General features: G+C 41.8%; 1 protein-coding gene across 1 annotated transcript; it reads left to right on the top strand.

Moving 5' to 3' along the window:
• The first annotated feature begins 5,989 nt into the window (after nt 1-5,989).
• On the top strand, nt 5,990-6,530 carry LOC138882813 (uncharacterized). Its single transcript, XM_070163446.1, has 2 exons — nt 5,990-6,268; nt 6,381-6,530. Exons 1-2 carry the CDS (start codon nt 5,990-5,992, stop codon nt 6,528-6,530), a joined length of 429 nt encoding a protein of 142 aa, XP_070019547.1.
• The last annotated feature ends 7,159 nt before the right edge of the window (nt 6,531-13,689 follow it).

Raw genomic sequence — 13,689 nt, 5'->3', positions numbered from 1 at the left:
CCCAAGGCATTATACCCAAATTGGATCGGATAGGAAAATTTTCAAAAATAACCTCCGAAGTCAATTATGTGGTGCAATTCCACTATAGAAGAATCGTTTTGTGGGTAGTAGAATTGATTATTTGGTAGCAGAATTTTTCTGCGACCATTTTGCTATAGCAAAATCATTCTGCAACCATTTGTGCGATAACATAATCACTTTTGCGATAACAAAATTATTTTGCGGCTGTATAATAGTGTTTTAAGATTGCTAATTCCCTGCTTCACTCCATGATGGATATGCGGTCCACAGAGTGATTTTGCAGTTGCAAAATGGACCGCAGAAAGGCCATTTTCTGCAATAATTTACCTCTAACTCTCTAATGCATTGTACAACCCAAAAATTTTGCACCGTGGCTCGTTTTCTATAATTTTCAAACACATGAGCCTACCTCGGCACCACAAAATCTTAAATTACACAGCAAAATTTTCCGGGGCCTTACATTCTCCCTCGCTTAGGATCATTCATCCTCGAATGAGAAGCAAAGTTTGCCCCAAACACCCAACATGACTTATCTCCTTTCTCACATACCTCAAGCTTTCAAATTGCACATGCCCCTCAAATATGCATAGTAATATACCTATCCAGTGATTTTCTTTCTCTTCCATAACCTATTTATTCAGCTACATATAGTACTCTACTGAGAACTAAGAACTATATTTATCTATCTTGAACCCTTGAACCAAAATAAGCACTAGGAATCATCAATGGCAGCAGTAAAACTGAAACCAACAGCTGAAGAATGGAAACCACATACTGAGAAGAGTCTAATACATTATCATCCTCTTTCTCTTCCTCACAAGATTTATCACTAACTACCACCAGTTCAGTTGGTATACCAACATCACAATCTTTTTCATAGCCTCAACACTACTTTTTTTTCTACTAACAACAACAACTTGCTCCTCTTCTGGGTGGGGTTCCTTTACAATGATTCAACTCTTCATTCACACCCTAGAAATTCCAAATTTGACTAACTCCCCAAATTTTCCAGAAATTTTGACAGAGTTTCCCTTGTATTTGGGCCTATTCACCTATTAGAGGGCCCCATAAACCTCCCTTAACAACATATACATAAATCAACAATGTAACGTAACATGAAAACAACACCAACCATGACATCCTAGACATTGTACTATCAGAATGGAGCATTTGCATAAACTATACAAGTTTGGATATAACTCATAGAAGGTAACATTCTTATAACACACAACACTTCCGTGATGGTCTTGACTTTCTCCATAGATTAGTGAACAAGTTCGGGCCCGTATCAACTTTTCTACACAACATTTGGACCATCCCATGAGAGATTTTCATCTCCTGTCACACGAGACGCTACACAGTGGAATAATAACCCATTACACAATAACCACGACCTTTATTGGCCCTATACTCCTCAAAAGACATTCCTATAGCCATTTCACCTCATCCTTCCTGTATGTGTTAAACTTACCATGATTGGAGGTCCAAACATGTAAAAAAGTATCATCCCATGGTCAAACATACATGACACAAAGCTCTATGGTCGTACTCATTCACACATATCATAGGACAAGGGAAAAAAGGGGGATTGAGGGACTTACTTGTCGTTCCTTGCTTGTTGGGGCAGTGTTTTAGCTGATGTCCCTTGACTTCGCACCCAAAACATTCATCAGTGTCACATTGGCATACCCCCAAATGATGCCTCCTACAATTAGGACATGGGGGCCTCTACTGCAGCAGATAGTTCCCACTCGACTGGACCTGCTGATTAGATCTTTCGATGCCTTGGTTTGGCGTGTTATGGCCTCACTCATGCTGATTGAGCCCTGATGGTAGTGCTCTGGCTAAAGATGGGACAACTGACTACGTGGCCCTCATGGCACTCTCCTATGTAATGTCTTTCCACCATTACCCCTATTGTAAAATCCAATAAAACTGCTCGCAGATCGGGCCTTTTTGTTGATATCTTGCTCCGTCTTTCTTTGTAACTTTCGATCCTCCGTAGCTTGAGCGAACACCACCATTTTCCCATAATTCATATCAGAATTCAAGGCATCTATTGCGGCCTTATTAACAACTAAGGGGTCGAGGCCCTGCACAAACCGGCGCACTCTAGTCTCCATAGTGGGCCACATGTGAATAACATACTTGGACAAGCATGCAAACTCCATGTGGTACTCTCACACACTCCTGCTACCTTGCTTTAGATTCTCAAACTCAGCTGCACAGGCTGCCTTTGTCTCAGCCGGCAGGAAATGATCCATGAAGGCGTTAGCAAACTCACTCCACCTCGCTGGAGGGCTCCCCTCCTCACGGGAGTCCTCCCACAACTCAAACCACGAATAGGCCACCCCTCTTAGGTGGTAGACGACCAATTCCACTCCCTCTGTCATAGTTGCATGCATAACTCTGAGAGTCTTGTGCATCTCATCAATAAAATCCTGGGGGTCCTCCTCGAGAATTAGCACCCGTGAACACTGGAGGATCTAACTGGAGGAACCTGTTTACCCTGGAACTAGCAAAATCCCCTTGCTGGCTAGAAGAAGTAGGGGCAACATTAGCTCTCTGGGCCAAGAAAGCTACTAACTGAGCCAACATCTGTATGGCTCCCCTAAGGTCCCCATCAGAAACACTAGGACCAGAAGTTGGGGCTGGAGGTGGAACCAGAATGTCAGTTAGAGAGGTCGTTGTACCCTCAGTAGATTTAGGAACTGGTGTAGTGGAATCAAGCAGTGTAGTAGTAGGGGGAATGTCCTCACCCCTCAGGTACTCACCCACATCCTCAAGTAAAGAATCAACTGCCACTCCTGGGGTGGCATTGGCTCCTTAGCCAGTTATTGCTTTCTTCCTAGGTGCCATGTACTGAAAGTTAGAGCAATGCATGAGTTAGAGGAGGAACAAACTCACAATCAGCTCTATCGAACGATCCTGAACATCAAAGAAGGGTATTATTCCTAAATGTCCAAGTAGTCTCCAACTTATAGATGTGGTCGACAAGACACCGATAAGAAAGACCCTACAAGACACGACTCCGAGACATCCTAGGACATTTAAAACCTTAGGCTCCGATACAAAGTTTGTCACGCCCCAAAAACGAAGAGCGTGACCGGGCTCAACCGAGTGAACCCGGCCAAGCAAGCCTGTTAGATTTCCTTCTACTCAAACTAATTCATGAATAAAAAGGAGATGTACTCCATTAATCAAATTTGGAAAATATTATATTAATGACATCCAATTCATTTCTATTAGCAACTTCATTCATAATTTCCAAAATATTACAAGTTTAATGATTTAATAAAAAACATGTTTGTCAAATACCAACTTTTCTAGTTAAGTTCCCCACATCAAACACCACCCACAATCTGTCTACGGAGCCTCTAAGTACACTGAAGAGAAATAAGGAAATGCCGGCAATAAGGATCAGGATATACCTCAAAACATGATAAGAAAATGAACAAAAGATACATGACATGACCCCGGGATGAAGTGGGGCTCACCAAGTTTGCTTGGAAGGGAATACCGCTATTACTAATCGATGTTGCCTGCTGTGGAACAACCTGTACATTTAAAGATACAGCGCCCCCCGCAATAAGGGATGTTAGTGCCGTCGAATAACACTAGTATGTATAGCTAAAAGTCCTCTTTCAAAATAGAATAACCATATAAGAAAAGAAATCATAGAAACAACAAGTCACAATCAACAATATCCAAATGTCCACGTATGGAAATACAATAACTTAAATAAGAGGCAAATGAAGTATATCAAGAATCTATGAAACGTCCCAAAGAATCACATTTCAAGTTTTATTATACTTACTTCATTGTGAACATCTTTTAGGATCAATTGTGCCATATGAAATATGTGTGAGATACAAAATAAAATGTAAATGTAACAACATGTGCAAACAAGGGCAATGGAAGTGGCATCTATTGTTCATACTAGATATGCGTTTCACAGACTATCCATAGGGTTCACATATTATATTATACACTTATGTGTTTCATAGCCCGTCCATAGGGTTCATATATTATATTATACACCTATGCGTTTCATAACCCGTTCATAGGGTTCACATATTATATTATACACCTATGCGTTCTATAGCCCGTTCATAGGGTTAACATGTTATATTATTCACTTAAGCGTTTCATAGCCCGTCCATAGGATCACATATACAATGCACCTATGTGTTTCATAGTCCGTCCATAGGATCACATATACAACACACCTATGCATTTCATAGTCCGTCCATAGGATCACATAACACCTCATTATGCACAAGACCATAAATAAACTCAAGTGACATAATTAACATTACATTAACACGTGCATGGTGAACAAATTAGTCGATTTCAATGGCACATGGCCCAAAATCGTTTTCCATGAGATTCATCATCAATTAGCATAGGACATCTCACTTTCATCTTATTATTCGCTCACTTGTCTTCTTAAGTCCTTTAGCTAAGTTCATGATTCTTGGGGACTTAACATCAGAGTCATTTATATTTATTATTTTAGAAGCATACCTACTATGATTGAAACCTATTGGAACATACAATGCCTCATAATCCTCATTTTGGTAATGCAAGTACATTTGAAGTTCATACTATAATTTACTTGTACTTTCCATGGGTGATCATAGGTCATTAATAAAATTTATCATATAAAGGGGTCAAAACTCATTTCATTGGCATCACTAGTCACAATTGTAACTTAAGTTCTTGGCACGTTGGCCACACTCAATTTCCCCATATTCACTTAATTCATTTTCAAATATCTTTATAGATTATCAATAACAAGACATAATCAATCAAGACATTAGGTACACATAGGAGCAATTAGGAGTATTAAGCCTATCGAGTTTTCCTCACCCAATTAGTATACTAGTTTGCATCTAAAATAGGTTCAAAGCCATACCATTTTAATAAGCAAACCATACTTTGAACTTATGAAAAACATTATGGAATTCAATTCCGAGAGAGAAAGTTTAACCAATACACCTTGCTTGAGCTTTTCTTAAGTTACTACAATGCCCCAGCACTCCTAGCAATAACAATCTATAGGAAGATAGCGAAAATCAATTAATAGTTAGAAGTATTACCAAGGTGTAACTCTCTTAGGAATTTTGTCAAACACCTCGCATGCAAAATAGACCACAAGGCTCTACAATGGTAATCCTCTCCTCCCTCAACCAATTTCAACAAAAAACTACCCAAAATGATTCATTAACCCCACGTACTACAACCTAATGTCACATGCATGGCCTATTTCCAACCCCACAATATACATAAACTCATAACCTTTTGCATGGACGCTTAGGAGTAGGACTTACTCGGGTAGATAATAATCTAGTGATTGGCTTCCTTGATTTTTCAAAATTGGATAATTATAATGTTAGGTTTCTTCCTTCTCTCTCTAAAATGTTCTTACCTCTCTCTAAAAAGTCAGGTTTTTTCTTCTTAAATGAACCTCCAAGGCATTATACCCAAATTGGATTATATAAGAAATTTTTCAAAAATGACCCCCGAAGTCAATTATGTGGTGCAATTCCATTACAACAGAATCATTTTGTGGGCAGCAGAATTGATTATTTGGTAGCAGAATTTTCTGCGACCATTTTGCTATAGCAAATCATTCTGGGACCATTTGTGCGATAACATAATCACTTTTGCGACAACAAAATCATTTTGTGGCTGTAGAATAGTGTTTTAAGATTGCCAATTCTCTGCTTCACTCCGCGACGGATATGCAGTCCGTGGAGTGATTTTGCGATCGCAAAATGGACCGCAGAAAGGCTATTTTTTGCAACAATTTACCTCTAACTCTCTAATGCATTGTACAAACTAAAAAATTTCGCACCGTTTCTCATTTTCTATAATTTTCAAACACATGAGCTTGCCTCGGCACCACAAAACCTTTAGTTACACACCGAAATTTTACGGGGTCTTACATCAGTCCAACATCGAGATGGCTCCCTTTGAGGCTTTATATGGTCGGCGATGTCGTTCTCCCATCGGGTGGTTTGAGCCCGCTGAGGCTAAGTTATATGGTACTAATTTGGTAAAGGATGCCTTGGAAAAGGTAAAGTGGATTCAGGAACGACTTCGCATAGCACAATCTAGAGAGATGAGTTACGTGGATCAGAAGGCGCGATGTGTTATTTATGGTAGGCGAGAAGGTTCTCTTGAAAGTCTCGCCTATAAAGGGGATTATGAGATTCGGAAAGAAGGCCAAGTTGAGCCTACGGTTTGTAGGCACATTTGAGGTGTTGAGGCAAGTTGGGGAGGTTGCTTATGAGATTGCTTTACCTCCCAGCCTGTCAGGGGTTCATTCGGTTTTTCACGTGTCTATGCTCCAGAGGTATCACACAAAGTTTTCACATGTGTTAGACTTCAACACAACTCAGCTAGATGAGAGCTTGGGTTATGAGGAGAAGCCAGTTGCCATTATTACTAGACAGGATCGCCAGTTGAGATCCAAGAGGATTTTCGTGGTAAAGGTTCAATGAAGGGTTCAAACAGTCGAGGAGGAAACCTGGGAGTCCAAGGAGGACATGCAGAGTAGATATCCACACTTATTCAGCACTTCAGGTATGAATCTAAAACCGTTCGAGGACGAATGTTTGTTTAAGAGGTGGAGAATATAATGACCCGACTGGTCGCTTTACTTTCTAAAGCCCTGTTCCCCTAAATAAGACTTTCCGTACTCGCTTTTTTTCTTGATTTATGACTTGCGGGTATTGTTTGTTCGGGATTTAGAAGAGTTCGGGTTGAAATCGGAAAACTTGGTTCCTTAAGGTTGGCTTAAAAGGCCAAGTTTGACTTCGGCCAACATTTTAAGTAAACAACCTCAGAATTGGAATTTGACGTATCCAATAGGTTCATATGATGATTTCGGACTTGGGCGTATGTTTGGATGACCCAGGAGCGTTTTGGCACCTAATAGTGAAAGTTGGTTCTTGAAGGATTTTGAAGTTCTTCAAATTTTGTTTGGAGAGAGTTTTGGTGATATCAAGTTCCGAATGGAACTTCAAGACTGGTAATAGTTCCCCTATGTCATTTAAGACTTCCACGCAAAATTTGGTATCATTCCGAGTAGTCTAAGTATGATTCGGCACATTCGAAGAAATTTAGAAAACTTGAAGTTCAAAGTTTGATTCAATTTGGTTTTGGGTGTGATTCTTGATTTCGTTGTTGATTTTTGAATTTTGAGAGTTCGAGCAGGTCCGTATCATATTTACAGACTTGTTTTGTCATGACCATAACCCAAAACCCGGTCGTGATGACACCTCTCGTGAAGACAAGGCCAGCCAGTTCAACCCAACTCAACTTTTAAAGCAGTTAATCAACATAAAAATAGTCTAAACATGATTTAAAAATACTAAATAGCTGAAATATCGATAACAATGCGGAAAGTCCAACCCGACACAGCCCTAACCGGGGTGTCACAAGTCACAATCATCTCTAAACCATCTAGTCTACTAAAGTCATAAACTACTACAAGTGTTTAAAAGGAAACAGAAATGATAGAAAAGTAGAGACACGGGGCTGCGGACGTCAACAACTACCTCGTAGTCTCCGAAAAACCGCCTAGAACTGGAGGAATCAGCACTCAGGAGCGGTACCAGCTACGCCTGAATCTGCACACAGGGTGCAGGGAGTAAAGTGAGTACTCCAACTCAGTGAGTAAAAAATATAAATAACGACTGAAAGTAAGAAAATACGTAAAACACAAGGCATTCTATACTGAAGCAGTAAAATCACTTAAAAATAGTAAAACAGTGAAGAGTCAAGTAAATCCCTTTTTAACAAATAAAACAAGTAATTGACAGGTAAGTAAACAAATAGAAGTTCACCCCTCGGGCACATTATCAACAAATCCGCCCCTCGGGCAACATCTCATAACAGTACCAGCCACTCGGACTCAATCTCAGAACAATATCAGCCCCTCGGGCTCAATCTCACATCACAATGGGTACCCGTGCTCACTAGGGGTGTGCAGACTCCGGGAGGGGCCCCTCACGGCCCAAGCACAATATCAAGCCATCTCGTGGCATCAAATCTAGGCCCTCGGCCTCATATCAGTCAAGCCACCTCATGGCATATATATCGCAGGCCCTCGACCTCATAAACAATATCAACAAGCCACCTCGTCGCATACATTTCTCAGGCCCTCGGCCTCAAATCAGTATCAGTGTTTCTTCACAACTAGGCCCTCGACCTTACTCAGTCAAAGAATACTCATAAGCCCCTCGGGCATTAGTAAAACAGTATTTCTCAGCCCAAAACATCATTTAAAATATCATTTAAGTCTCAAAACGGAGTAAAAATGGATGAGTAGTAAAACAGTGAAAAATAACATGACGAGTTCAATTAATAAGTCAAAACAGTGAGGAAATAGTAATAAAAATCCCTGAAGGGTTCAAATAGTTGGCACGAAGTCCAAATATGGCAATCAACCCAAATCATGATGATAACATATAAGTTTCAGTCAAATACGCGGTAAAATCATCAGTCGGGATGAACCAAGTCACAATCCCCAATAGTACACGACCCCACGCTCGCCATCAAACATGTGCCTCACCTCAGTATAGCACTACGATGTGCAATCCGGGGTTTCAAACCCTCAAAGCATCATTTAAAATCATTACTCACCTCGAATCAGCTAAATCTCTAACTCGCGACGCCTTTGCCCCTCTAATCAGCCTCCACGCGTGTCGAATCTATCCAAAATCAGAACGAATACGTCACAATATGTTAAGGGAACAAAGCCCAAGCGAAAATAATCGAATTACCACAAAATTCCAGAAATTGGTCAAACCCGACCCCCGGGCCCACATCTCGAAATTTGACAAAATTCACAAAACTAGAATCCTTATACTCTCACGAGTCTAACCATATGAAAATTATCCAATTCCGGTACCATTTGGTCCTTCAAATCATCATTTTACATTTTTGGAAGATTCCACAAATTTTCTTCCCAAATTCTAAATCACGAATTAAATGATGAATTCAATGATAGATTCATGTACTCTAGCCAAATCTGAGTTAGAATCACTTAGCCCGATGAATTTCTTGAAAAACCTTCGAAAATTTGCCAAAATCCGAGCTCTCTAGGTCAAAATATCAAATAAAACCCAAAACCTCGTATTTATAGAGTATCCATAGATTTCCACCTCCACGGACCGCACAAAATCGACCGCGGTCCGCAAAAAACGACCGCGGCCGTAGAGGCTTTTCTCTGCAGTGACATGCTTTAGTATTTGGCCATAACATTCGCTACAGATGTCCAAATTGCGATATGCTTACCTTTCCGGAAACTAGACACGAAGGGCTATAACTATTTTTTTGAATCATCTCAAAATTCATTGTAGATCAAAAGATATGAGCTTCCAAAGTAGGACCAGTGAAATGTTCCCCACTGCAGTCGCACTGCATTTTGTGCGGTCCGCACAACACCTACCGCGGCCGCACTTCATTTTGTGCGGTACACACAATACATACCGCGGCTGCACTTCTTTTTGTGCGGACAACGTGGTTGGGTTCCGAGGCCTGCAACCATTCTGGACCTGCTACAGCTATAATTTTCGGAACCTACCCGGAACTCTCGAAACTTCAAACCAATTATACCAACACATCCCATGACATCGTTCAAACTTGTTCAAAACTTCGAAACGCTCAGAACAACATCAATCACCAATTTAACATATGATTCAAGCCTAAGAACTCCAAGAACTCTTAAATTATGCTTTGGATCAAAAGTTTATCAAATCTCATCCGAATGACCTAAAATTTTGTACATACATCCCAAATGACACAGTATAGCTACTGCCACTCTCGGAATTCCATTCCAACCACTATATCAAAATCTCGCCTATCAACCGGAACCGCCAAAATATCAACTTCGCCAATTTAAGCCTAAATCTTCTCTACAACGCCAAAACCCATTCTGATCACACTCCTAAGTCACAAATCACCTCCCAAAGCTAACCGAACCATCAGAACTCATTTCCGAGCCTTCTAACACATAAGTCAACATCCGGTTGACTTTTCTAACTTAAGCCTTCTTAAAAGAGACTAAGTGTCTCAAACTTCACCAAACTTATTCCGGACTCGATCCGCCCAACCCGATACCACAAAAACACGGATAACGAAGCATAAAAAAGCTGAAATAGGGGAATCGGAGCGGTAACTGATGAGACGACTGGACGGGTCGTCACATTCTCCCCAACTTAAAAAAATGTTCGTTCTCGAACGAGTCAAGAAACATAATTGAAGCCTCGAATAGGTGAGGATATCTGCTCCACATCTCCCGCTCGGTCTCCCAGGTAGCCTCCTCCACAGCCCGACCTCTCCACTGCACTTTCACTGAAGCTATATCCTTTGACCTCAACTTCCGAACCTGACGACCCAAAATAGCTATTGGCTCCACATCAAAGGTCAAATCATCATCCAACTGATCCGTGCAGAAGTCCAAAACATGAGATGGATTCCCGATATACTTCCGAAGCATAGAAACATGAAATACCGGATGCATACTCGACAAGCTGGGTGCCAAAGCAAGCTCATAAGCCACCTCCCCAATCCTCCGAAGGACCTCAAAAGGCCCAATGAACCGAGAACTCAATTTCCCATTCTTCCTAAATCTCATAACACCCTTCATGGGTGAAACCTTCAACAGAACCTTCTCGCCAACCATGTAGGACACATCTCGAACCTTCCTATCAGCATAACTCTTTTGCCTCGACTATGTTGTACGAAGCCTCTTCTGAATCACCTTCACCTTCTCCAAAGCATCCTGTACCAAATAAGTCCCCAATAGTTTGACCTCACCAGGCTCGAACCAACCAACTGGAGATCTGCACCGCCTCCTATACAAAGCCTCATATGGAGCCATTTGAATACTCGACTGGTAGCTGTTGTTATAAGCAAACTCTGCAAGCGGTAGGAACTCATCCCATGACCCTCCGAAATCAATAACACAAGCACGCAACATGTCCTCCAATATCTAAATAGTACGCTCGGACTGCCCGTCCGTTTGAGGATGAAAAGCTGTGCTCAACTCAACTTGAGTACCCAACTCTCTCTGCATGGCTCTCCAAAATTGCAAAGTAAACTGAGTACCTCTATCTGAAATGATGGAAACGGGAACGCCATGCAAACGAACAATCTTCCGGATATAAATCCCTGTCAACCGCTCTAAAGAATAGGTAGTACACATAGGAATGAAGTGCGCAGACTTGGTCAGCCGATCCACAATTACCCAAATAGCATCGAACTTCCTCAAAGTCCATGGAAGTCCAACAACAAAGTCCATAGTGATTCTCTCCCACTTCCACTCAGGAATATCCATCTGTTTTAGCAAGTCACCCGGTCTCTAATGCTCATATTTCACCTGCTGATAATTGAGACACCGAGCTACAAATCCCAAAATATCTTTTTTCATTCTTCTCCACCAATAGTGCTGCTTCAAATCCTGATACATCTTCGCGGCACCTGGATGAATGGAATACCACGAGCTATGGGCCTCCTCCAGAATCAACTCCCGAAGCCCATCCACATTGGGCACGCAAATTCGGCCCTAAATCCTCAACACCCCATCATCACCGATGGTCACATCTCTAGCATCATCATGCTGAACTTTGTTCTTAAAGACAAGCAAATGCGGATCATTATACTGGCGCTCTCTGATGCGATCATATAATGAAGACCGAGAAACCACACACGCTAATACCCGACTACTCTCCGAAATGTCTAATCTCACAAACCGATTGGCCAAGGCCTGAACATCAACTGCAAGAGGTCTCTCCCCAACTGGAATACATGCCAAACTCCCCATACTCACTGCCTTTTGGCTCAAAGCATCGGCCACCACATTGGCCTTTCCCGGATGGTACAATATAGTGATATCATAATCCTTAAGCAACTCCAACCATCTCCGCTGCCTCAAATTAAGATCCTTTTGCTTGAACAAATGCTGAAGACTGCGATGATCAGTGAACACCTCACAAGATACGCCATACAGGTAATGCCTCCAAATCTTCAATGCGTGAACTATGGCAGCCAACTCCAAATCATGAACGGGGTAGTTCTTATCAAAGGGCTTCAACTGACGAGAAACATAAGCTATAACTCTACCCTCCTGCATCAACACACAACCAATCCTAACTCTCGAAGCATCACAATACACGGTATATGAAGCTAAAGCTGATGGCAAAACCAACACTGGAGCTGTGGTCAAAGCTGTCTTGAGCTTTTGAAAGCTCTCCTTACACTCGTCCGGCCATACAAATGTAGCACCCTTCTGAGTCAACTTGGTCAAGGGCGATGCGATAGATGAGAATCCCTGAACAAACCGGCGATAATAGCCTGGCAAACAAAGAAAACTGCGAATCTATGTGGCTGAGGATGGTTTGGGCCAACTCTGAACGCCTCTATCTTCTTCGGATCAACCTGAATACCCTGACACCACGTGCCCCAAGAAAGCCACTGAACCAAGCCAAAACTCACACTTGGAGAATTTTGCATAAAGGTTTTCCTCCCTCAATCTCTGCAATACAACTCTCAAATGCTCCGCGTGCTCCTCCTGACTACACGAATACACCAGAACATCATCAATGAAGACTATGACGAATGAATACAGATAATACCGGAACACGTTGTTCATCAAATGAATAAACGTTGTTGGGGCATTGGTCAGCCCAAAATGCATCACCAAGAACTCATAATGACCATATCGGGTCTTGAAAGCCATCTTAAGAATATCCGAGTCCCTGATCTTCAACTGATGATAACCTGAATGGAGATCAATCTGAGAACACCCTCGCTCCCTAAAGCTGGTCAAATAAATCATCAATGCGAGGCAAAGGATACTTGTTCTTAACTATTACCTTGTTCAATTGCCTATAATCAATACACATTCTCATTGTGCCATCCTTCTTCTTCACAAACAGAACCGACGCACCCCAAAGTGACACACTAGGCCGAATGAACCCCTTATCTAGGATCTCCTGAAGTTGCTCCTTCAATTCCTTCAACTCCGCTAGTGTCATACGGTACGGTGGAATAGAAATGGGCTGAGTGCTCGGCACCAAATCAATACCAAAATCAATATCCCTATCCGGTGGCATGCCCGTCAGGTCTGCAGGAAACACATTGGAAAAATCCCTCACAACTGGAATAGAATCAATACTGGGAGTCTCAGCTCCAACATCCCTCACAAATGCTAGGTATGAAAGACAACCCTTCCCAACCATACACTAGGCTCTCAAGAAAGAGATCACTCTACTAGGAACGTAATCAGTCACACCTAGCCACTAGATCCGTGGCACACCGGTATAGCTAGTGTGACTGTCTTAACATGACAGTGCAGAATAGCATGACACGGAGATAACCAATCCATGCCTAAAATGACATCAAAATCCACCATGCTCAATAGTAATAGATCCACTCGGGTCTCTAGACCCCCAATAGTCACCACACATGACCGATACACACGGTCTACAACAACAGTATCGCCTACCGGGGTAGATACATGAACATGTAAAGCAAGAAACTCACGGGGCGTAGCCAAATAACGAGCAAAATATGATGACACATAAGAAGAGGTGGAATCGGGAACAATTAATACATAGGCATCTCTGTGGCAGACTGAAACAATACCTATGA

Source organism: Nicotiana sylvestris, chromosome 12, assembly GCF_000393655.2.
Source record: "Nicotiana sylvestris chromosome 12, ASM39365v2, whole genome shotgun sequence".
Lineage (NCBI taxonomy): Eukaryota > Viridiplantae > Streptophyta > Magnoliopsida > Solanales > Solanaceae > Nicotiana > Nicotiana sylvestris.
Note: the sequence above shows the minus strand (reverse complement) of the source record. Positions and strands in the feature narration are given on the sequence as shown.

Excerpts from the sequence above, each read along its gene's own strand:
- LOC138882813 (XM_070163446.1), top strand. The coding sequence starts at position 5,990 with ATGGCTCCCTTTGAGGCTTTATATGGTCGGCGATGTCGTTCTCCCATC. Across the intron at positions 6,269-6,380 it reads AAGGCCAAGTTGAGCCTACG|AGGTATCACACAAAGTTTTC; the intron begins GTTTGTAGGCAC and ends TCTATGCTCCAG.